This window comes from Brugia malayi, assembly GCF_000002995.4.
Source record: "Brugia malayi strain FR3 genome assembly, contig: Bm_v4_Chr4_scaffold_001, whole genome shotgun sequence".
In the NCBI taxonomy this organism is placed as follows: domain Eukaryota; kingdom Metazoa; phylum Nematoda; class Chromadorea; order Rhabditida; family Onchocercidae; genus Brugia; species Brugia malayi.
This window is the reverse complement of record NW_025062478.1, coordinates 449,111-475,744: the sequence shown is the minus strand read 5'-3', so window position 1 is coordinate 475,744 and position 26,634 is coordinate 449,111. Positions and strand designations below refer to the sequence as shown.

General features: G+C 22.9%; 3 protein-coding genes across 3 annotated transcripts; all 3 read right to left on the bottom strand.

Moving 5' to 3' along the window:
* Positions 1-3,815: 3,815 nt before the first annotated feature.
* Bm8765 (Uncharacterized protein) lies at positions 3,816-6,012 on the bottom strand (the record flags this gene model as incomplete). The annotated part of the gene is made up of 5 exons (XM_043081182.1): positions 3,816-3,991; positions 4,469-4,598; positions 4,869-5,056; positions 5,197-5,407; positions 5,812-6,012. The coding sequence occupies 5 exons, from the start codon at positions 6,010-6,012 to the stop codon at positions 3,816-3,818; spliced, it is 906 nt and encodes a 301-aa protein (XP_042937116.1).
* A 1,128-nt stretch (positions 6,013-7,140) lies between these two features.
* Bma-npr-13 (Uncharacterized protein) lies at positions 7,141-12,205 on the bottom strand (the record flags this gene model as incomplete). The annotated part of the gene is made up of 6 exons (XM_043081181.1): positions 7,141-7,297; positions 8,588-8,736; positions 9,822-9,925; positions 10,621-10,792; positions 11,063-11,191; positions 12,059-12,205. 6 exons carry the CDS (start codon positions 12,203-12,205, stop codon positions 7,141-7,143), a joined length of 858 nt encoding a protein of 285 aa, XP_042937115.1.
* A 1,725-nt stretch (positions 12,206-13,930) lies between these two features.
* On the bottom strand, positions 13,931-23,574 carry Bm18147 (Uncharacterized protein; the record flags this gene model as incomplete). Its single annotated transcript, XM_043081180.1, has 3 exons — positions 13,931-14,551; positions 17,811-17,948; positions 23,488-23,574. 3 exons carry the CDS (start codon positions 23,572-23,574, stop codon positions 13,931-13,933), a joined length of 846 nt encoding a protein of 281 aa, XP_042937114.1.
* Positions 23,575-26,634: the final 3,060 nt, after the last annotated feature.

Below are 26,634 nucleotides of genomic sequence, written 5' to 3'. Positions count from 1 at the left end.
AGGTAAGCTTTATCAATTTTAGATGATTATTATTTATGTAGCGACCATAGTTCAACCGCAATGATATTGCAAAAGTGCAAATTATGAAATTACGATTAAATTTATTAAAATATAATATCTCTGAGAAATAGCTCTTTAAATCCTATTGTTTATTTGAAAATCAAAAAAAAGCGATTTCACATATTGTACAACACATCAAATAATAAAATGAAATTAGCAATAAATTTTGAAAAATAATTTTACAACTGTCTATCTATGCAACAATAAAACAAACACAAAATATTAAACATATAAATTAATTTAATGCACTAATCAGTTGACCCCTTAACCTTCTTGATATGCGCGTTTTTTCGAAACCGATAACTTACTTCTCCATTGCAGAGGACAAAATCGCAGTCATTGTTCCATTATAAAATTTACAACATACATAGATAAACGTTGTGAATTTAAGAGAAAGCAAATATTGATTACAGAAAATAGCTTTTAAAGCTATTATTAGAATTGTGCAAGATTGACGAATGCGATTTGCAGCAATTGTTGTCAATTATTTTCTCAACAATCCATCATATCCATCGATTGTAAAAGTGAAACTTTGAAATGGACGTGGCGAAAATCCTGAATGATTCTGAAAATGGTCGGAAGTTTTAACAAATTTTTTCAAATAACTGAAATTTGCTAAAGCGCTCGTTTAGAGCACTCAAAAATAGATGAAATATGACTAAACCTGAAAGTGACAGCAGTCAATGTTGATTATTCCATTTCATGCTGCCATTTTTCTTCAAATCCGTTCTGATTTAAGGCGTATTATCAAATCGAGATCCTCCTTCGATTGGTCTTACTGAGGTTCAACTCTTTCCTACAAAAAGGATTGATATTTTGAATTTCATTGTCTGAGAAAACTTTTAAGGCAGGATGCAATGAAATTAAGTCTAACAAAATTTTCATCCTAGAAATTTTAATATATAAGGATTTGTATGTTGGTTAGGTATTTGATTCAAATGGAAATAACCTGAAGTGGGGAAAAAATTTTAGTTTCATAAACTTACTTGGAGATGTTACTTCGTATTTCTCTAAAATGTTCAGAAATTGAGCAAAAAACACATCGTTTTCAAGAAAACTGAAAATGAACTATATGATTCCTTTATGTTTTAGTTCCAACAAATTAATAAGCTAACAAATTCATAAACAAAGAAATGATTTGGAAAATGGATAGATGTAGGAATGATTTCTATAAATAATTCAGGGTGCTCTGTATATTGTTGAAGGGCTAAGCAGCTATATGATGAAGATCACTTCTAATTAATTCAACATTTGTAAGGTGTAGAAAGGTCAATTAGTATAAAGAGGTCAATTAATTTAGAAATAAGTAAGCAAACACAACATTGGTGACAATTTATGACGACAAATTACTTCTTATATCATTCACTCTGATCTTTTTGAATAGCAGAATGAAGAGGAAAAGTTTGTTCCACGCCGAGGAGATCAAATTCCGAATTGGTGTAAAAATTATTTGCGATCTATCTATTGGTATTATAATTAAAAATTTCCTCCCCACTTCTTATAATTTTATCTTATATTTATTTTAAAGACGAAAAGGAGAGCAATTAAATTTTAACAGTTATTTCGAAATTGCTATAAATTGTTATTTCAAAATTTCTAACTTAGACCTTATGTAGTTTTATATATCATCAATCGTAGTTTAATAAATTACAAACTATTGAAATGATATATGTTTACAAAACTTTTGAAATGACTTATTTTGTTAAAATTCATTGCTCTTTCTCGTTTTGTTCTCAGTTTTCTATAAGATATTTTGTTTTTAAATTATTTTCCCACCGTTATTGATTGATTTCATTGATTTTTACTGTAGGTCTATTAATAGGCATATCTCTCCTTCTCTCAATATGTGGCACAAACCTCGTAGCGTAATCATTGTGCGACAAATAGCTGCTAGTCATTTCTCTTCTATAAATAGATAGGCGCAAAAGGAATGAATTTATTCCGCTTCAGCAAGAATTGCATTTATGCAAAATAACGAACACCAAAATAGTAAGAGATAGAATGATGCGACATTAGCGCATTGATCGATTAATCTTATCATTTATTATTTGCTGAATTTTAATTCGGATCACTTTGTCGCATATTCTATCATTCATTCATTTATCACTGCTTTATTTGTTCTATTGTTTTCACTCATTGCTTCATATCATTATATATTTGAATTAAAGATTAACGATTTCCTAATCTCATATTTCCATTTCTTATTTTTACAATTTCTATCTTTAAAAGCTTACTTTGATCGAATTTTTTTTCTTTTTGTTCCAATATTTCTGCAATTTTTAGCATATAATTTATTCATTTTTACAATTACTTACTACTTACCTGTTATTACGTTGAAATGATTATTATATTACAGTTAAGAGCTATGAGCCACAATAAGTTTACTAATTTAAGCAATATTCAAAATTAAACAGTTGGCTCAGTTTTTGTCCCAGCAATTCATGCCTAAGGATGAGAGTATTTGGCATGAAATTCATTTAAGTAAGTGAAAAAAGCTTATTGGTAAGGTCATCCTTTGCTTACACATGCAACGGTGCATTGTAACATTTGTAAAAGGTTCGACAGTCAAATTTTTATTTCATTTTTTAATCAGAAATTACTATTGAACGGCTTTTCTTATAATTCACTCTCTCGATTCGTTTTTCTTCCTTCTTGTAGTAATTACAAAAAAGAAAAAAAAAAGAAAAAGGACAAAACAAAATAGAAAAGATAATAATTAAAGAAAAAATTTTTCAGCAGTTTTTTTCTAAATTTGGAAATTAATTAAATTTTTAGAATTAAACAGGAATAAAATGTAAATTTAAATTACCCTTCATTACACTTTCATTATATATCTAAAATTAAATATCTTGAACAAATAACTGTTATCAACAATGTTTTATTTTTTTTTTAGTAATTTTTCTGCTAAACTAATTTTTTCTACTCTTTCCATTATTATTTCATTAATTTTCGTTTTAATTTTGTGCAAATTTGTTTTAAATTATAGCAAGAAATGTTTATTTATTCTTATTCTTTGTCTAATAGTTAGGCAAAAGTATTGGTTATATTAATTGGAATCTTATAATCAGTAATCTAAGTGCACTGATTTGATCATACACACTAATCAATACTAAGTTATTAAATATATTGAAAAAAAACTAGAGTAAGATCTATCATATTTAACTGATTTTTAATTTAATTAATTAGATTTAATCAATTTAAAAAGCCTTTAAACATTAGTTTAAAAAATATAATAGTGACGGGATAAATATTTTAAAATTAGTTCTTAATTTATCCGTGCAACACAGTTTCGCTACTAAAAGCATACATGGCAAATTTAATTAAATTAATGACAAAAATGAACAATGTTTTTCACAATAATTTCCATTCAGTTCTCATCGGTACAATAAAAATTACCATTGTAGCCATTTGCGCTATTAGTTCTATTTTCTAACACAAATTTAAAATTTAATTTTAAAATATTAATTCGTTTTCCAATTGAATTATTTGTTAAATAGACAATCATTTGAATAGCAATTTTTCAATCTGCTAATTAATACCTTTTCCATTCTTAATCTTCTGATCATCAAAATTAATTTTTATTAAATTTGCTTACCTAAAACATCCAATTTTATTTAGTACTTTCTTATTCTTCTATTTGCAATGTTTCATCCAAAATTGCTATTTTTTAAATTTCATAAAATAAGGAAAAAAAGGTCATATTTTGCATTAACTTAAACAGTGAGTAATGTTGCTTAATTATTATCAAATAGTTATTACTTATTAATATATGACGAATAAATGCTATTTCTACAGAACTTCGTTTCATTCTCATCATTTTCATCATTTCTAATATTTGCAGTTTTCAGGCATACTTGTTGAAAATAACTTCCAATGCATGCAGCAATAACACCAGTAAAGAATGCTAATGATAGTACCAGACCAAGAGCACCTGTAAACTATTCAAATATTAATATCATCTATCATATTTTCGCATAAATTATATTTGAAAATTTTGATAAACATATCAAATAAATTATATTTAGAAATATTTGAAAAGCATATTGAGATTTATGTCAAAATTAAATCAAATTAAATTATCATTCAGCTATTTATGCTCTTATAAATGAATATTGGTACTTTAAATGAAGTAATTTGGACTTATAAAATAAATTACATTTGGAAATATTTTGAGTGATAATGAATAAAAATTTTTTGCATTTTATAATAAAATAATAATCCAGATGCATTTCTAATTCTCGACACAATCACTAAAAAGTATCGACCAGTAATTTTTTCTTTTTTTTTTGTTAATTTTTAGTGACATATCTTTAAGTAAAATTACTTTTTTTTTTAAACTAATGGATTATCAGCAGTCCTTTTTTCCTTCAATTTTTAAACTAAAAAATAAAAGTTCAAGAAAACCAACCTGTCTTACTTTTTTGTATTGGTAAAACCATGTCATACTCTTCCAGTACTGGACAGTTCAAATGTAAGCTTAAACAGTTCGAATCATGGCAACGTTGTTTATCAGTTTCCCAGATTATCAAACATTCATGCTAGAAATTTAACAACAAATAAAACTTTTTAAATTTTATAATTTTGCTTTTTTTTTGCTATTTGTTTGTTTGCTAGTTTTTTAATGCACAAAGATTTAGAAATTGTAAAATTCTTAATCTTTTCAAAATTCTAGAATTTTCTATTTTCTAGAATTTTTTGTTTTAATTTCTAGAAAGAAAAGAATTAAAAATCACTGACAATTTTAAAACTTTTTATCCAACAATATTTTCTTTTAAATAGTAAAAAAAATAAAATCACATTTAACTAACCAATTTTTCATTTTTTTGAACGGTACATGCGACAGATGATTTTTCAACTGTTGTCATTTCAACCATACGACAAACTGCATCAACTGGCATACAGGGTTTCCAGCTATTACCAATATTACCTCTATTACCATCATCGATCATACCTGAGGTTTTATTGTCACTAAAGAAGAAGCATGATCGAGAGCTATCTGAAATTTTTTGATTTTAGTTAAAAATTTACATAACTTATTTCTTTCTAACAAATTTTCATTCCATCCCTTTTTTTTTCTCTCTCTTTTATTTTATATCAAAAATATATTTGAATGATTTAAAACATAAAGCATCTGACCTTCTGGTCCAGAAACTGATAGCAGCGGTGGATGTGGTAATGCTTTTTCAGTGATAATATTTTGTTCGTCTTCTATCACATCATTATCACTGATAATGCCATCATCCATTTTTTTTGCAATTGGACAGGATACTGTTACGGAATGACAGTCACCTTCTTCCGAACATTTCTCCTTCATTAATGGAACATTTCCGGTCACAATGCATGACACCTGTGTGAAGAAATATATTTTGATTAAATATTATTAAATTGATTAAATACATTATTTGATTATTATCACTTTTTTTTGCATAATTATTTATCTCACATATTTTTCATTCCATTTTATCTTTTTTTTTTTTCATTTTTCATTAATCATTTATTTGTTATCACTTAATTTTTTACCTACAACCTACACTATTTTTATTTTTTTCAATATTTTATTTCAACAATTTCAGTAAGATTAATAATCGACTACAACATTATTGGTGAAATGTTGTGTTTTTTTTTTTTTTCAAACAGAAAACAATTTTAAAAAAAATATATATATAATTTTTTTTTTCTTTAAATTTTATAAGAAGTGAAATATGAAAGAGTTTCATTTTCGATATGGTTTAAAACAGCAATGTAGATTACCAATGGTGCTTTGCTTGCCGAATTTTCATCATCCATAATACAGACAAGTTCGGTTAAGTTAACAACAATTGGATTTCTCAGAAAACAACGGAAATTTTCCGGAACACAGTCATCCAATTCACCACGTAGTAATACTTTACCATAATTTCTACATGTTACCGATAAAATTAATGGATTTTGTCCAATTATCGGCTCTATCATTATCACTAATAAAAGAATTCCAAGGAAAAATTTCCATAATTTAAGCATTATTGAAAGTAATAACAGTTTTAAAACTATTAAACAGTGAAATTATTTTTGAAAGCGAAGAAATGATTCGTTTGGTTACAACAAAAAAATGTTTCAATCAATCATCGATTGAATTTTATTATGTTTTTTGTAAAACATTCTTTTTCTTTCTAAAATAAAACCAATATTTGAAGAGAAATGTGAAAGTGTTGTTTGAAAAAGAAAGAAAAGAAAACAACACCTTTTTTTTTTTTTTTTTTTTTTGTTGAAAAGTTTTGTTTTTAGCATTTTGATTTTTAGCATTTAACTTTTTCAATTTTAACTGTTCAATTTAACAAAAATGTTACTTTTACCTTTCATATCATGTATGTTTTTTGTTCAATTATCAAAAGTTGAGAGAGGGTTTATATTATGCAATGATAAATGAAAGATTGTAATAATTAGGAATGTAATAAGAGAAATAATAAGAAATAAGATAAATTAGGATTGAAAGATAAGTAAATTATTGATATTTGTAAAAGTTCTATTTTGGTGATCGATGTAATAGATAAATTGAAATGATAATATGAAATATTTTCATAAATTTTAGTTAAACCTAAATGATACTACTTTTTGTTAATATTTGAAATTAGCTGATAGAAAAAACAATCAATAATCTATCTAAGAATCGAAAATAACAAAAATCTTAATTTAAAATGGTTATAATTTATTCTGCTAAATTTCATGTGAAAAAAATAAATAAATAACTTGTTAATGCCATAGATGGATGCAATTTTTTGGATGTGCTATTCATTTTTATATCAAACGTTTTGAACATCAAATAGAAAAAAAACGAAAAAACAACTTTATTTCAATTATATTTTCTTCATTTATTTCAAGGCAATGCAAATAAATAAACAACAAAATTTGAGTGGTCAAAAAAAAGATTTAATAAAATTGAGCATATTTAAGATCTTATTATAAAATGCTTTTTTTTTTTTGACATGCTCCAATTAAGAAGTCTCTTTTAGACTTCCAGGCTCTTTTTTTTTTGTCCTCTCATTAATTGTCCATAATTTGAGGCCTACATTAGCTTATTTTTTTTTTTTTTTTTGTTTAGTATTAATCTGGCCGACTTATGCGCGTCGTTAATTGCATTTTCTGGTTCAATGATGCTTGATAAAGCGGTAATAATGGTACCAAAAGGAAGCAATTAGCATGTATTTGCGCAAAAGCTCTTTCAGCAGTGATACATGTCGGATCAGTCAATGTACCGCGTCTGAAATTGGCATATTCTGAAGTGTTTCATTTTCTTTTTGTTTTTGTTTTGTTTTTTTTTTTTTTTTTTTTTCAAAATTAAATGAATGTTCAGGATGCTAATTGTTAATTAGCAGTTAATTTTAGCAAAGCTTAAATGTTAATAGAAATTAAAACAAAACAAAAAAAAAAAATGATTAAAAGCAATCAATAGGAATTGTTGCTTCAAAAAATTTTGCAAAAATTAATTCAAAATTAATTTGAAAATTTTGAGCATATTTTGTTAAATTTCCTGAGATATTTTTTATATGTTACTAATTAACAAGTAAAAAGTAAAAAAAGAAAAATTTTAACTAATAATTTTTTCAAGTTTAATTGAACTTATAGATATATTTAACACTGTCTCTCTTTTTTTTTTTTTATTTTTAAATTGAACTTAAGAGAGAGATCTATTCAAAGAGTTGGATGAGATAGATTTTTCTTGAAAGAGCGTTTAACTGAAGGAAATAATTGAATTAGTCTATTTGAGATACAATTGTAGTGAATTTGCATTGTTTCGAATTGTTGTTGCAAATTAATGTAAAATGGCTGAGTAATAGAATTTGTTGAAATGGCAAATGCGATAAAGTGCAAACAGCGATTATCATTAAATATTAAATTGTTGGCTTTTTAAAATGTTAACTTGAAATGGTTAATCCACTATTAACTAAATGAAGAGTTCATTTTTCTTTTCTCTCTCTCTCCCTCTCTCTCTTTCTCTTTCTATTGTTGTGAATGCTTTTCAATTTTAAAATTAGAAATTAAAATGACAATAAAAATTTTGTGATGATTTCCTTTTTTTTTTCTTTGTCCTTCCTTTTATTTTTTTCTTTCGTAAATTTACAAGTGAAATATTATAGTGAAATTTATCAAATTTTGGAAATTCATTTTTGAATGCTTCTTTTTTTAGCTTCTTCTTAAGCCATCATCGATTTACATATCTTCTAACCATGAAGTGAAAATTGTTGCTTCAAGTATCTAAAGATATATGAGAAAGCGCATTTTTGCTTTTTGTTTTTTTTTTTTTGTTTTTTTTGTTTTTTATTCTTACTTTTCAAATCATTTAGGAGTATTTAAATTAAAGAAATTCTGCTGCAATTGTTAATAGCTTTAAAGAAATTAAATATTTTTTTTGAAAATGTATAAATTTCTTTTTCAGTATTTCATTTAGATTATTATTACATTATAACAACTCTCAACAATGTTATCTTTTCATTTTTAAATATGCAAAAAAAAAAGTAAATAAAAAAAGAAAACAAAGAAACAAAAATACCTGTAATGCCTATGATTTTGATTATATAAAAGATTGCCAGGTTGTGGCGTTTTTGTCACAACGAAACGCTTTGTCAATCTCACATCGTTGTTTCGCCGATAATTATTACCTGCACCGATCATATCCTCCTTAAATGCTTGCCGATGACGCTGCAAATCGTTTGGAACAATTCGTTTTCCATAATAATTAAAAAATAATAATTTAAAAAATGTAAATAGAAATTAAAAGAACCAATCTTTTTTTTTCTTTCATTTTATTAAATCATAAAAATTAAAATATTTTAAAAATCAAAAAAAAAAAAATTTTTATTAGATCATAAAAATTAAAATATATATTAATAAATAAAACTGATTTTTTTTTCACAAATAATTTGAAGAATTAAAAAATAAAAAATTTAATGATTTAAGCAAGCAAAAACAAAAAACATTTATACGAATCAAAATTAAAAATACATACGAAGCAAAAAAAAAAAAAAGATGAGAATGAAATAAGCAATTAAAATGATTAAAATGAAAATAAGATTAAGAAAAAAAAAGAGAGAGGAAGAGACGATGATAATAGGAAGAAAGTAAGAAATAATTTCATTTAAAAAAATTAACTTAAACTTATTTGTATTATTTTTTTTAATAGCTTATATCATAAATTGATCATTTAATAGTTTAAAAAAAAAAAAAAAAACAATAACGGACAAATAAAAATAAATGAATACGAAAAAAAAGGAAGGAAGGAATGAAGGAAATATAAATTAAGAAAAATGGAAAAAAAAATTGATTAACTTTCTTCCTTTTTTTTTCTTTATTAATTTTTCTTTCTTTTCTTTTTTTTTATTTTAATCATATAGCATAAATTGTTTGTAAACAAAAATAAATATTATTCATTTCTTTTTCATATAAATGAGGAATAGTTCCAATTGGTTGACTGAATGAATATCGTATTACTCTTCCCATACCGTATATAAGACCTCAAAAATTAAATTTTACTATCATTAAACTAATCTTTTGCCTACTTTTTTTTTTTATTAATAAATACCAATTTTTAAATTTTATTTTTGAATTTTTCATCAATTTTCTCTTCGTTCTTTTCTTTTTTTGTCAATAAAAAAAAGATCTATTTTGAGAGGGAAAGAAGAATGAAGTGTAAGTAATTTGAAAAAAGGAATTTTAAGATTTTCTTTTCTCGTTTCTTTGATTTTTTTTTTTTTTTGTTTTTTTTTTTAAAAAATCAAAAATCTAACCTTACTCATCCAAAAGTATAATAATGGATTCCAAACAATGGAAGTCATTGCTATTGCATGAACATTGAGCAATTTGAAGTACATTTGTATATCCAAAAATGCTTCTGCAATAATTTTACATATTTAAATTTAAATCAATCAATAAATTCGCTTATTTTTTCTAGCATTTATTTTAGAAATCATTTTTTTAAAAAAAAATTTGAAAAGTTAAAAGAAATCAAAACTCTTCGTTTTTGTTTTATGATTTATATTTTTTGAGAAAAGAAAGAAACTTTTATCAAAATAAAAATAAAGAAGCGATGAGAAAAATTTTTTCCATGCTTTGTCTTCTTTTTTTTTTTCTTATTTATAAAAATGTTAAAAAGGTGTAAAAATAATTTCGAAATAATTTTCCATTATTATTCTCAAATGCTTTAGTTTCATTTTTTTGTTTTCAAGTAATTATTTTAGAAATCATTTTAAAAAGAAATTTGAAACAAGATCATAGCACTCCTTTTTATTTGTATTTTGAAAATTTAATTTAAAATGATTGAAATGGAATAGTTAATGAATTTATACTGATTATAATAAATTTTAATTTCTTGAATTTTTAATTTTTTCCTTCGTTTTTCGATTACTTTGCAAATTACAAATGTTTACAGCTGATAATTATTTCATGCATTAGTTAAAAAATTTTTCATCTAATCTAATTTTAATTATCAAAAAAAAAAAGGAAAAAAAGAGAATTACAAAATCTGTTAGCTAATTAATCAAATTAATTATTAAGGTTAATTAAAAAAAAAAAAAAAGAAGAAATTACCTATTCCAAAATCACGGAAAATATTAACAATTGTTAAGGGAAGCCAAGATGCCATGAATACAACAACCATTAATATGAGTACATACATTACCCGTCGTTTTCGAACAGCTGTTTGAGCCTGCTGGGCTGCAGTTAGCATCGAATGCTGGGCCACAATCCAATCAGCACGAACCTAAGAAGATCAGCCAATAAAAATTATAACAATTTAAAAATTTATTTGAAAAAAAAAAATAAAAAAAAAATGAAATTAACAATTTATCTGCTACATTATGTCATTCAAAATAAATATTGAAAAAAATAAACAAACAAGTAAACAAAATAATATATAGCGAATAAAAAATGAACATCTGAAATTGATTAAAAGTGATAGTAAAATTGCAAATAACGATTTTAATTTAGATAATTTTTTAAAATAAATGAAATTTAAACACGAAAACTAAACCTTTTGTAAAATTTTCCAGTAGCAAAATGTCATAATAGTTACTGGAATGAGGTATTGACAAATAAGTAACATAGAACCATAAAATAATTTAATACGATTATCTGCTGGCCAATTATATTCACCACAAAACTATAAACCAAAAAAAAAATTTGTTCAATTTTTTGAATTCTTTAAAAAAAAATTTTTTTTTATTTCTTTTGCAGATTGTTGTAAGCAATAAATAAATTACATTCATCTAAATAATGATTAAATTTTTAGATTATTTCGCTCTATTTTATGTAATTCAATGAATTATTTAATTTAATGTATGATTTAATGAGTGATAAACTTTGATAACAGATAATACAAAGACTGACAATGATTTTATCTAATTATAGATATTGCAAAAAAAGATTATAAATTGCTAATATTGTAAGAATATCCAAAAAGATATATATATACCGATGAATTTATGAAGAAAAAATTTTACGCTTTAATTTGATTTCTGTTATCAGTTGTTATCAGCGTATTTGAATAGTTACAAATTAAAGGCTATCATTTACAAAATTTGAACAAACATTTAATACATTTAATAAATAAAATTTGAACAAACATTTAATAAAATTACAAATTGAGTTATTGAAAATCAATATGTTTGGGAAATTGAGCAATTTTCTAAGTTTCTTTCTAAAAATAGATCTAATCAACAAAAAAAGAAAAAAAAATGGCAAATGATGTCAATTTATTTATTTATTTTCTCGAAAATTCGCAGATCAAATTGATTAAATTGCCCGAAATAAAATATAACATAAAGCTATCTTTTATTTACAAATTTTTATTTATTTCTCTTTTTTTAATATCCAGTTTATTATTTAAATTAATTTTTAAAGTATTATTTAAATTAATCAATTACAAATGATAAAAAATTGTATTTTTAATGAAAAGTGAAACTTTTTAAGAATTTATATATATATATTTTTTTTTTGTTTGTTTAAAATTACACTTAATTTAACTTACATAACCACAAAGTGTTGTATTTTCAAGCGCTAATGGTTGTAATCGTTGAGTAACAAAAAGCGGTGATGAGACAGTGGCTGAAGTAAGCCAAGAAATGGCCATTAATGAATAAGCATGATATGTTGTCCACGGTTCTCGAGTTGGCATCACAATACTTCGGTATCGATCAACCGCAATAAAACATAAGCAATAACTTGAAATTAAAACTGAAATTTTTTTATTCATTGAAAAAAATGCTTGCTTTTACTAGTAGTTAAAAGTTAAAATTTTGAAATTAAGTAAGAATTTAAAAATTTACTTTTATCCTAATGAAATGATACTTTAAATAATGCAATATCAATGTTTATTTGCTTAATTTCTACGTAACTTCTACGTTCAATTTCACGTACGTTCAGTAAAATTTGGAAAATTTTGTATTGCTTTTTTTTTTTCCTAGAATTGCAAAAATAATAAGCAAAAAAAAAATTGCAAAATAACTTGCCCGAAATTCCTTGGCATAATGGAACTAATTTGCATAACAATGAACCAAACAACCAACGTTTCACGAATGCTAACACTGGCGTTATTGGTAGAGCTGTTATACATAATAACTGTAAATAAAAGTAATTAAATACAGAAATACATGTTTGTTTAATTAAATACATAAATACATGTTTGTTTCTGAACCAATTTAAATATGTATATGGAATTTAATTTCATCAATAATTGTTAATAGAAAATAACAATTTATTTAATTTACTTAATAGATTGCATTCTGAAAAAAGCACATATATATATGTATAGATATCATATATTACGTACGTCATAAGCACACGTTTTCTACTCACGCAACACATAGACTTTTACTTTTGCACTCAGTAATAATATCATGCTAACAAAAATTAAAAAAAAAAATTAGCTGATCAGTTGCTCTTTTTCCTTTTTTTTTTTTTTTGTAAATCGAACTGCGGCATTTTCCTTTTATATTAAATTTTCAAAAAAGATAAAAAATTTACGAATTAAGGTACGATAGTTCTGAAACTTAGTCAAATGTTTTGCTACTAATTAAATTAATTTCTGCATTGAATTTATTTATTACTTAACTACAAATAAACTTACTATTAGTAATTTGAAGTTAAGTTACTAACAGTTTAGACTACATGGAATTCTGGTTAGCAATATTTTTAGACTTGTTTCATTATTAAAATTTTATAAACTTCAGCATTTAAACTTGTTCCATTGTTTTCCTCTAATTTAGTACTATGATCTGATATTCAAGCAATAATAACTAAACATAAACATTCTGAATTGAAAATTTGACAGTCGTAAATAACTTTTTACTATTTTTAATATTTCATATATATTTGAAATTCTTGCAAATGTTCAAAATTATTTAATGTCATGCAAAAATTTAACAATTATTTTAGTTTGAAAAGTTAAAGGATATTTCTCTAAACAAAATTTAAAAAAGAAAAGGAAAAAAAAAAGAAGGGACAATTCATCAATTCTACATTTATTAGGATAACTTAAAAGTTTCGTGTTATCATCATTATCAGTCATAATCAATTGTTGTCATATTGTTTAAGCAAATATGATTACTCCATTGGGGAAAATAATATGAGGAAAAAAATATGTAAAGTTAGCATTAAATTTTCAAATAAAATTAATCATTAAAAATTCAGAAGCATTTCCTCTTTTTGAGAATGGAAAGATTTCTTTTATATCTTATATTCAATAAAAAATTTCTTTGAAAATATGTAAAGTCAATGAATTTTAGCTCAAAGATTAGTGTTATCATTTGATTTATTTATTTCGAATTATAATTACTGCAATTTAATATTAATAATAAAAACAATAATAATAATCAATAAGTGAAAATTATCACAAAGTTTTTCATTTTTGATCACATTCATCCCGCACCGTTCTTTTATCAATCTTATCACCATCCAACACCGTTCTTTTATCAATCTTATCACCATCCAACACCGTTCTTTTATCAATCTTATCGCCATCCAACACCGTTCTTTTATCAATCTTATCACCATCCCGCACCGTTCTTTTATCAATCTTATCACCATCCCACACCGTTCTTTTATCAATCTTATTACCATCCAACACCGTTCTTTTATCAATCTTATCACCATCCAACACCGTTCTTTTATCAATCTTATCACCATCCCACACCGTTCTTTTATCAATCTTATCACCATCCCACACCGTTCTTTTATCAATCTTATTACCATCCAACACCGTTCTTTTATCAATCTTATCACCATCCAACACCGTTCTTTTATCAATCTTATCACCATCCCGCACCGTTCTTTTATCAATCTTATCGCCATCCAACACCGTTCTTTTATCAATCTTATCACCATCCAACACCGTTCTTTTATCAATCTTATCACCATCCAACACCGTTCTTTTATCAATCTTATCACCATCCAACACCGTTCTTTTATCAATCTTATCACCATCCCACACCGTTCTTTTATCAATCTTATCACCATCCCACACCTTTCTTTTATCAATCTTATCACTTCCTTATTGCTTCATTTTGATCAAACTTTATCAGTTATATTTGATATATGCTTACTCATAGCTAAAGACAGTAATCATAATTACTTGAAATTTTTTTTTTCTTTTCAATAATTTATAACAAATTTATTTCTATTATTAAAAATTGAGCAAACAGTTGGACAAAATAACTTTCACACTTCAATAACTAAATAGCAATCAATCAAATCTGTTTTTTAATTTTTTTTATTTTGTTTGAAGTTTACACTAAAATAAAATTTGCTATAAGTTACTGAATTATTGAAAATATTTTTTTATAGTATCTTTTAGCAGCTAATTATCCATAATGATTCAATATTTTAAACTGCAAAAAAAACTTTGTCAAAAATTTAAATTATTCCAATTTCATTAGAATATGTTTGATAATTAAGGCAGACTTAAAGCTCAATTTTTATTCAAACTTTTTCATAGTTTTCACAATAATTTTACCAAAAAATCGTCGTTTAAGTATCAGATTATCAGTTCTACTATTTGCATATGAAATTCTAATAATTATATAAAATATCGAAAGAAAAAGTACTTTCTAAATATACAAAGTGCAACATAGCAAAAACGGAAACAAATGCGGAAATGTATTCCGGTGTTCCGGAACTAAGTAATGGCGTAATAAATATCGATGCATAATTGACCAGTTAAATAATTAATGAAATGAAACGACATAGTTGATTAAATTAATAAGCCATTCAGTAATTGCTTAGATTTATAAAACAAAAAATTATGCTAATATTTCACTCTTTTAATTTACATTAGAAATAATTAGTGGTTTAATTTTTTATAAGTAATACTGAAATTTTGATAGTTTCTAACTTCTAAATTACGTTCATATTTTAACAATTAGTGCGAAAGAGATTTTAGGACCTTTAATTTTAGCTAATTTTATTAAATAACAGTTTAGCATTACATAATAAGCTAAATACTAATTAAGAAAAATAATTTTGACGAGTTATGGAAAATATAAAATTCTTTTTTCTTTTCATTTTTTTTTTTTTTTTTTTGATTATAAATTTATAAATAGAACAGGTAAAGTAATATTTAATAAAGCAATTCAATTTGTTGCATTTTTTATTATATTTCAAAATAAAAAAAAATTTTCTATTTTTCTTTTGAATTAATTTCTCAACTATGAATAATTTTAATTACATTAAAAAATTTTTTAAACTTTCTTTTTTTTTTTTTAAATTTAAAAAATTGAAATGGAAAACATTACTCTGTTATTACTCTGTGAGAAACTTTGCTAATATTACTTTGCTTTTTAATGTTATATACTAATTAGCATAATAATTGAGTGGTAAATTTGTTTGGTAAAAGAAAAGCAATTCTTTTTCATTTTAGAAAAATGGCATTTACTTTTTAAAAAATTACTTAAAGCAATGAGAAGAAAATATTTTTTTGCGTCAGTTATCATTTTAAATTTTACTCTAACTTAATTTGAAAAAGTAATTGAATGACATATTGCACTGTCACATTTGTTTTGATTCGAAATAAATGTATCATCTAAATCACTTTTAAATTAGATCAGAATTGCGCAAGTATTCATTTCAAATGATTTATTCATTATTAAAAATTAAATTATTGGAAGTGAATAATTTCAAATTTAAAAGTAACAATAAAATCATGCCTAAATTGAAAGTATTAATTCAATCATTTCATATTTAAGAATAATACATCAAATCAAGAAATTGCGAAAAAATTTTTGTTGGAAAAAAATTTCTGATAAATTAAAAATTTCTAAAAATCATTGAAAATGATAACATATCACATTACACTTTTATGTTTTTTTTTTAAAGCGAAAGAAAAAATTAAGGATGAAAGTAACATTTGTGAAAGTTTTTTTCAATAACTTTTATATTTTGCTATTGACTTGATGAGAAAAAAAAAACTCTTTCGGTAGACTTTTCATTTCTTTTCTTTCACTGTCAAAAAAAAAAAAAAAATGGAAAAACGGAAAAACGAAAAAAAAAAGATTTCTGAAAAAACTTTCAGTCAATTTATTTTCTTAATATTTTCCTATTCCTCAAATTTCATATTATCGGCATCTTTTTTTGAAGTGTTTTTTTTTATCCAAAAAAAAAAAAAAAAATACATAAAAATTTATATTTTTTGATTATCATTGATTAATCGTTGATTCTTTTTTCAATGATAAATTATCACATATCCCTTTGACAATCTTTTTTCTTTTTTTTTTTTAAAAATTTCATCTGATCAACAACATTTTAAATAATCATTGAAAATGACATCAATTCCTTATTTAGTAACTCAAATGTACTCAAAATCATTGAAATAGCCAATCTATTTTCTATTAAATTTTATTGATTTCAACAAGTGCCACTTGCTCCTTTTGCATAGTGATAGAGATATTGAGAATTCTTTAAATTGAATACTTAACTATTCCTGGCTGTTGTTGTCAATGCCAAAATGCGCCATGCATTTTGCGCCTTCTCTTAATGTCACAATTGTCAAATTTTATTAAAATATAAAATATGACTTAGATAATAAAAGAAGGAGAAAAATAAATCAATAACTTCGATGAAAAGAATTAAAACTTCATTTTAGTAGATCAAAAAACGAAAAAAAAAAGCAATACTTAATGAAATTTAATGAAAAAGAAGAGAGGAAAAGATTTTTTATAACATTAAAAATTTGACAAATTCTTATTAAATCTTTGTCGAAAAAAAAAAATTATTTTTAATAAATAAAAATTACACTAAACTTTTCAAATCATTTTAGCAAGAATTTATAAGTTTTTTTTTTTTTTTTTTGCAATAAAAAAATATCAAGTTTATATCAAATATTGTACATAAAAAAACGAACTTCTAAAGCTTACAAGAATTATCAAACTTATTTTACATTCCTGTAAAAAAGTTACTTAAAATTATTTTGCATTTCAATAAAAAAAATGTTAAAATTACTTATCGAAATAATTTTATAATTGTTGTGGAAATTAGCAAAATCATTTTATATAGTTGTAAAAGAAATTATGGAAAATTATTTCGCATATTGGTAAATATTATTAAAATTTTTTTTTTTTTTTTTAAACAAAGAAAAAAAAAAAAAAAAAAAAAAAAAATTTTAAAAAAAAAAAAAAAAAAAAAAAAAATAAAATTTTTTAAAATAAAAAATAAATAAAAAATTTTTAAAATAAAAATTTTGCAATTTTGCTTTTTAAAAGATAATGCATAAAAATGAACGAGGCACTAACCAAATCGGAAATAGCTAAATTAATGAGAAATATATTCGGAACTGAAATTCGTTTCCGTTTTGCTAAACTTCCAATCAGTAAACCATTACCAATCAATCCAACAACAAATATTGTCGCATAAAGAGCAGAATAAAAGACCTAAAATTTTGAATGTAATTATATCTTTTATGTTATCAATATTATTTATCGTAAATTTAAAATGCTATATAATAAATGAATTAAATTATTTATGAAAACATTTTTTTTAAATTTTTTTTAATTATTTATTCCTATTTTTTTTTTCTATGATTCTTCCACCAATAAAATTTATTTAAAATTCACTTTTAAATTCAGTTTTAATTAGATTTATTTAATTTAATAAAATTATCACAAAGTTACTGATTGAATATTAATTTTATATTAATACTTGAATACTAATTTTATATTCTGTAAAATTTGTTCAATAGAATTTACAATCTAATTTATATTCACATAATTGCTTATGATCAAAACAATGGGAAAAAAAATTTTTTCTCTGTTCTGTTCAGAACAAAGAAGCGGCAATTGCATTTAAATGCGTTTTTTTCCTTTTAAGAAAAAGAACTTCTTCCTGCTTTTTCTTCCTGAAATCCATTTTATCAGCTAATTTTAGGACTGCAATGTATTCAACTCATAATATTGTAATCCTGAAATTATGAAACTATAAAATCAGTATCGGATGGGTAGCAAACTTGAACCGATTCATTTCCGGTAGTAATATTTCTTCATCTTTCTTTTATAGAAAGTCAACAGGAATTGGGTTTTCCATCATTAAATGCTCTAATTTCATAGGAATAATTTTCTTATAAAAAAAATTAAATTAAATATAAAAAAATATATTAAATATTTTTGCCAGAATTTTTTCATTTTTTTTCTTTCTCTTTCTCTCTCTCTCTCTCTCTCTTTCTCTCTTCTTTCTTTCTGTTTCATTTTGTTTCTTTTGATAATACTGAAGAGATCACTTTAAATACATCATTTGAATATTTCTTTTTTAGAAAAAAAAAAAACAAAAACAAAAACAAAACAACGAATGAATGAATGAATTTGTCCTTTAAAAAGCATCAAAGTTCTATTTGAAATATTCATATTGCATTCACTTATTGAAATAATGAAACTCTATTTGAACTTAATAAAATGCTTTCTCATTTTAATAAATTAAATTAACTAAAAAAGAAAAAAAGCAGTCAAAAAAAATTATTTAATAATATTTGATATATTAAAAAAATTTTCAAAGTTAATTATTTCATATTTGATTTTTTTTTTAATTTGTAAAAAAATTCCACATTTCATTTTTTTTTTTTACATTTAAAAGAAGAAAATATCAAAAATCCCAAAAATTATTTGTTTTTTTTTTTTTTAACGTTTGTTAATAATTTTATTTTTTTTGATACAAAGATTATTTAAAGACTAATTTTTTTTTTTAGTTATTATCAAAATGTAAAAGAAAATATATGAATAAATTGTTCATTTTCAGTTTACTTTTCTGTTTTCTTTTTTTTTCCTTTCTTCATTTCTTTTTTTTTTTAATAAAATTTAAATGACCGATTAAAATAAATAGTTGAAGTTGTTTTTTGCATCATCGATTTACAACAATTTACTGCAACCTCTTGGGAAAGGAGAAAAACAAATCAGATTGAAGTATAAAAACAGCTTATTTTAGACCTTTTTTTTTTTCTTTGAAAATATTCAATGATTTGTTTTATTTTTTCTAAGGAAAGAGAGAGAGAGAGAGAGAGAGAGGGAGAAAAACAAAAAAAAAAAATGATGAATTTGATTTTTTAACTTATCATCACTTACAGTTCAAAAAAGAAGAAAGAAAGAAAAGATTTTGTCAACAACTATAGTGACAACCATTAAGAAATTCCAATTATCATTCTATGCTAATGAGCTTGAAAAAAAAAAAAAAAAAAGTTAGTTTAAACTTTAAATGAACTAAACGAAAAAAAAAAAACGAATTTCATAGTTGAACGATTTGATTGTGTAAATTTTGAACGATAAATGAATATGAATAATATGCACAAAACAAATAATTGTAATTAATTAGGTTAAATTGACTTAAAAAATTAAAATATTTGTTGGATTAAAAAAATAAAAAGAAAAATTTTTCAAAGAATAAAACTAAAATGTATTTGCACTTTTCTCCTTAGAGAAATCATTTTTTTTTTAAAAAAAAGAAAGAAAAACTTCAATTGTTCATTTTTTTTTTAAAGTCTATTTTTTAACTCTGTCTTCATTATTATTCAACATTAATGGGTTGCATTTTACTAAAGTAGCCAAGTTAGAATTCAAAATCTTTCAAATACTGGGGCCAAACACTATTGCAAGCCTGAAAAGTTGACACAAAAAGCTGGCATTTTTGGCCTTAAAAAGGAAAAAAAGTGAATTCACTAGGGAAATAGAATGAATGTTTATTTATGACAAAAAGAGAATAATGCAAACATCAATAATGTTAAAATTTTAGAAAGATGAAATTGTAAATTTGATATCAAAAATGAACTTCAAAATAAGATTTATTATTAAAAAAAAGAAAAAAAAAATTCTTCTATGAAATTTGTAATTTAAAACTTTTCATTTTTATCAAGTAATAATTTCAGGATTTAAAAAGTCAAAATTTTGAATGTTTTTTTTTTTATTCAAATGAAATTATGGTACATTTTTATATTTAATAGCAAAAGTTCTAAAAAAAAATATATATATATATTTTTTGTTGTTTTAAAGTTTCATTTTGTGTTTTTTTTTTTGTAAAAAATTGCAAAAAAAAGTGGCAATAAAAGAAAAAAATATGAAATTTATAAGAAATTATGTATTATTTATATTTATAAAAATATAAATTATTCACATTTAGAGGAGGTATGCTTCAATAGAAATAAATATTGAAAGTTGGATGAATGAAAATGTGAAAATGAAAAGAATTCAAAATAGAAGGATGGAAAATTTCACAAAAAAAAAAAAAAAAAAAGAAAGAAAAAAAATTCCACTTCAATTTCAAGTAAACTATTTTTTATGAATATTACTTATAAACTTCAAATAACCATTCTATATAATAAAAAAATAAACAAACAAAAGTTGACATATGACTTTCAAAGATTGAGCATATATCATTCAAATTTTATAAACTTAATTGCATGTAAAAGAGATAAAACTCAATCATAGCATATTTTTAAAAATTTATTTTATTTCAATTTTTAACTTTTAACCTGAAATTGTGAAGAAGCATAACAATCGTCTAATATTTGTTGAAAAATTTGTTAAATATTAAATATTTTTTTAATTAAAATAGTAATAGTGTTAAATATTAAAATAGTTAAATACTTTTTTTGTAAAATAATTTAATAATGATATCATTCAAAAAAAAAAAAAAAAAAGACCGATAATTATACCAATCATTTTTAAAATAAAGTTTGACTTTTTGTTCATTAATTATTAAATTTTTGAACTAAATTTTAAATGGATCTATGATAATGTCATTACTAAATATTAAGCTATTGAAAAAAAAAAATTGAATATAATTGCAATTGAAATAATAAAAAAAAGGAGGAAGTTTGGTATGAATGACTGATAATTAATGAAAAAATTGAACTTTTGTTCTAAAAAAAAAGTTTCGATAATTAAAGGTTAAAAAAAGTGAAAATGATAATTTGAAATTTTAGTTTTGCTTTTTTTTTCTTTCATTTTATTTTTCAAATTTTCTTGAGATATCGAGATATTCTAATTTCTTTCATATTTGCATTTCCTTTTTTCTTTTTTTTTTTTTTTTTTAAATTAGTTCTCAAGAACTATTCAAGAATATTACTTATACTTCACCTAGTAATTACAATAATTATTTTTTTTTATTTTTAAAAGAAGGAAGAAAAAAAAACTAATTATACCAATCATTTTTACATTCTTTAAATCATCATTAACTCATTTCAACTTCTCTTTCTAGCTACTATCTTACTTAAATTAACTCTTTTAAGTCTTTTTTTTTAAGTATTAATTAATTTGCAGTTTCCTTTTCAAATATATTTTTTTGAACGAATGATATGAGTGTACTATTTTTCAATGATAAATTTAAAAAAAAAAATAGCAAAAAAAGAAAGGAAGTAAAAATTTTATTAAAATTCACATTTCTCGCATTCATATTTATTTATTTATTTTCCAATTGTTTATCATTTGTTTATATAAACACTTGCTTTTTGTCGATTATAATCATTATTTGAGCAAATCTTTTTTTTCAACAAATTGATGAAAATTAAAAAAAAAAAGAAATGAAATTTTAAAAATAATAATTCCAGCGATACATCAAATTACATTAACTTTACATATGATATTCAAATGAATTTTTGAAAAAGATGTTGCTAAGAAATTAAAAAAAAAAAAAAAAAAAAAAGATAGAATCACTTATTTTTCAAAAAGATTTCTTTTTTTTTCTCTCAAGATATTATAAAAATTAATTAATGCATCATTTTTTAGTTTTCGTTTTTTTTTTTTTCTGTTTTTCTAGCTTACATAATTTAAAGTTAAAAAATCAAAAAAAATTTGTTTAGTTTTTAGCAAATAATCAAAGTTATAATAACAAGAGCATTAATGAATAATTAATATCAAAAAGTGCTAGAATGAAATTTAAATCATTTTTTGAAACAAAATTTTTATAAATTCAATACCATTCCTCTCTAGTGCTCAGTATATTAAATTTAAGTTTTCCTTTTTTTAGTTTTACTTTGAAAAGATCTTTTAAGAAAGATTAATTGAAGTTATATGAGAGAAATATATTTTAAGGATAAGAATAAAAAAAATAGATGAATGCACTTCTAAGATTAATATACATTAATAAAATGTTACGAAAGCAGATAAAAATTTGAAAAAAAAAATTTCTAAATATGAAAAATTTTGAGTCTGATAAATTTGTTTGCCTTATTGTTTACGCTTCAGTTATTTATGCATAAAAATAATGATGCCTCATTGCATATAATCAGAAATTAACAGAGAAAAAAAACAAACAAATAAAAAAGCTTTTGAAATTTTTAAAGCAAAAAAAAAAGTGGAAAAACATTTGAAAAAATTGCGTATAAATTTATGCTTAAATGCAAAATACTATAAATATCCATTAATTAATTTTAATTTAAATGCAAAAAATGATAAACAAATTCTGAATTTATAAATTGCTTTTAAGAAAATGGATGGAATGTATTTAAATTGAATTTTTACATTTATTATTAGCGTTTCACTTTCTTTCATTTACACACTAAAAAAGAATTTTGACAAATTTAAATTTAATCAGTTGATGCTAAATTGATTTGATAACACCATTCGCTTATGGATTTATTAACCTCAATACTTCATTTTTCATTTTTTTAAAATTAATTAACACAGGAATTAATTGCAAATAAGATGAAAAGAGGTAAATTAACAGAAAATATGAAAGAGAGATGAATTTAGGAATATTTTTTAGATAATATTGAAGTGTTTTTTTTTTTTTTTAAATTTTTAATTATTATTATCTAATTTTATGCTAGTTTTGAATGATTTTATGCTTTAAAATGCTTATTATTAATTTGATTTACCCCTCAAATCAAAATTTATACACTTCAGTTTCAGTTTTTTTTTTTTTAAATTTTTTAAAAAATAAAAAAATGAAATTTTATTAGAACAATGATAGATGATTATAAATATTTGTTACCTTTACATCAAGCCTTAATGTCCAATCACCAAATGCAGACATAATATCATTGACATCAACACATGATACTGTCGTTCGGCTGCTCATCAAGAATTTCCTTGCGAACAGTACGTTTAGCGTTTTATTTCACAAATTATTTTGTTCAATTTTAGCACTTTAACAATTTTTTGAAATTCAATAAATGCGTCAATTTTAACTAAAAAAGAAAAAAAAATTAAAATTATTTCACAAATTTGAAATATTTCATAAATTATTAATAATTTTTTGCTTTTGTTGAAATGTAATTTCAGCAAAAGTTTGCAAAGCAATCGATTTAAACTTTCTAGCAGATCATTTGATGATAGAACTGCTAATCGTATCTGAAAAATACATCGATCGATCAAAAAAGAAAAAAAAAAAAAACAAATCTATCAAAATTGTCTAATTAATCAATAAAAGAAAATATTCCTTTTACTGATTCTTCCTTTTTCTTTTTCTTTTTTTTTTTTTTTTTAATTTAATTTAATTTATTGATATTACTGAGTTACTAATATTTCATTGTAAAATTTAGAAAAATCAGTAATGTGAAAAAAAAAAAAAACGAAATTTAACAATAATAATTGACAAAAATGATAAGTCATTCACTAGGAAATATTTTTTTTTTACTTTTATTACTTTATGCAATAATTATTTTACATGTCGAAAAATTTTTTTATATCTAAAATTACTCCAAATGATAAATATAAACATAAACTTTAATCATTATCACTGATAAGTAAATGTTTCGTTGTTGAGTAATAGATTGTAAAAAAAAAAAATTTGTAATACATTAATTAGATAAGATAATAAGCAAATGATAAAAATATCTAGGTGAAATGTATAGTAATTATGAATTAAAGCAAAATGAGAAATTAGTAATTAGAATTGTAATATTAAATTAATCGAAATATTCAATATCAAATTGAAATATCAAATTAATCGTATATTAATTTAATATTTCAACTTTTCCACAATTAAAGAAAGTTAAGCTATCATTTATGATTGAAGTAACCATTTGAATATGCTTTAGAATGTTTTAATGGATGAAAGAAATTTAAAGAGCTTTAAGTTCAATAAAGTTGTTTATCTTTAAAAAAGGATGTTGGGAAAAAAAAAATTGGAATATTTGATATTTGAAATGCATCATAAAGATGAAAAAAAAGATTGCAATGAGTAACACTAATCATTTTCCCTTCATTCATACATTTTTTTTTTAATCTTTTTGGGCCAAAAAAAAAGAAAAGAAAAGAAAAAAACTAAGGAAAGTAAATTACAGAAGAGGAAAATTTAAAATTACAAATTTTAATAGAATAATGTTTAATTGAATATATAAGTAAGGAAAGAATGGAGAAAAAAAAAAAAACATTTTGAAGTATTTTGCTTTGTAAAAAAAAAGAAATAAGTAAATAAGTAAGTAAATAAATGAATAAATAAATGCTTCATGTTGTGCCATATTTTGTTTATAAGATTAAAAGAAAATATGTAGCATTAGTGATTTTGTTTAAACTTTTGCTATCACTATCATTTAACTATTTAATTAGTAAGGATTAGTAAAATAATCGAAATGATTGCTTTTCAAATTTCTATGCTTCTTTCTCTTTTAATTCATTTCAAATATTAACAAATAAACTTTAATTTATTTGTTAAAATTTGCTAGCAAAATGAAATTTCATATCATTTCAAATTTTATTTTTATAAAAACTAAATGCTTTTTTAAGAGAAAATTTCAACATTATAATATTTATTTTATTTATGCGAAAATCTTTTTTTTTACAATAATTTGAAAATGAAAATTGGAAAAAGAAATTGGGCAATCTGATAATATCAATGATAACATATCAGAATATATGATATCAGTAGTAATTTAATAATGATAATCTAATCACATGTTGCTAATATTGAGTTCAATAATGACCTAATTGGGATCTAATATTAAGTGCTTAGCAAGAGCAATGACCTAATTGGGTACATAGTACCAACAATGACCTAATCAAGAGCATAGCACTCAAAATGATCGTATAATCGAGACTCGAGAACATCAAACAACAGCAGTGATAATAATAGCTTAATTGACTGTGATACCAAAGAACAGATACCAGCCTGAGGCAATAATGTTAGCCGTTCAGGCTATTTAGCGCTAATGATGTTTTTGGTATCTGTTTACGATTGTCTCCGCCTTTTCCAATTGCGCCAACCTCCTCTTCCGCCTTCTCCTCCTCCTCCTCCACTTTTAACAATTTCTTCCTCTTCATTTTCTTGTTGATTATTAACAAAATTTCGTTAAATTTTTTTCTCTTCAAAGTCTTGCATTAGTTTCGAGCTATTCTCGGGGGTTTTTTTCCCGAAGTTATTCGGAAAAAAATTTTTTTTTCCTACTACTTCATCAGTTGGTTCTATTTCCTACATTTTTACATATAAATATCTAAAATTAAGTTCAAATTTAACTAATCATTTTGATAATTTTACTGTCTAATTAATTTGTATATTTAGCATTGCAAACATGGTTTTATCACTATGATATGAAATGGTAAGAATATGTATAGATATAAGTGAAGAGTAGGAAAGATTTAACATAATTTCACAGATTTTTTTTCCCTTTTTTTTTCTTCCTTTGCTGAGACCGAAATCAATGAAATTTTAAAATTCGTTGCCGTAATGCTTATTGATTGTCAGTTATTTCGCTAAATTTGTCATTAATGATTTTGGTCAAACTTCAAGATGATTTAGTATTATTTTAATCCTAGTTTAGAAGAAGTTTTTAGAAGTAACGTTCTTGAACTATTAACCCAAGTGAGAAAGAACAAATTCTATTCCCATTTTCAAAATAATAAAAACAAATTTTGATTATATATTTTTAATATATAAAGTGAAAAATCGAACTTTTTTCTGAACTTAATTTATTGATTAACTCAAAAAAAAAAAAAAAAAAAAAGAAAAAAAGTGAAAATTTGGAATGTCGTAGTGATATTTTTTGAAAATGGCACATGATAATAATGCATTTGTATTTGATCTTCCTAAACCTTAAGCGGTAATTATACTGGTTGCGCATAAAACTGCAAATGAAACGTATTACTTAGTACCTAAGGCTAAACTAATTTAACAACAAGCAGTAATTAGCATTAACGCTTT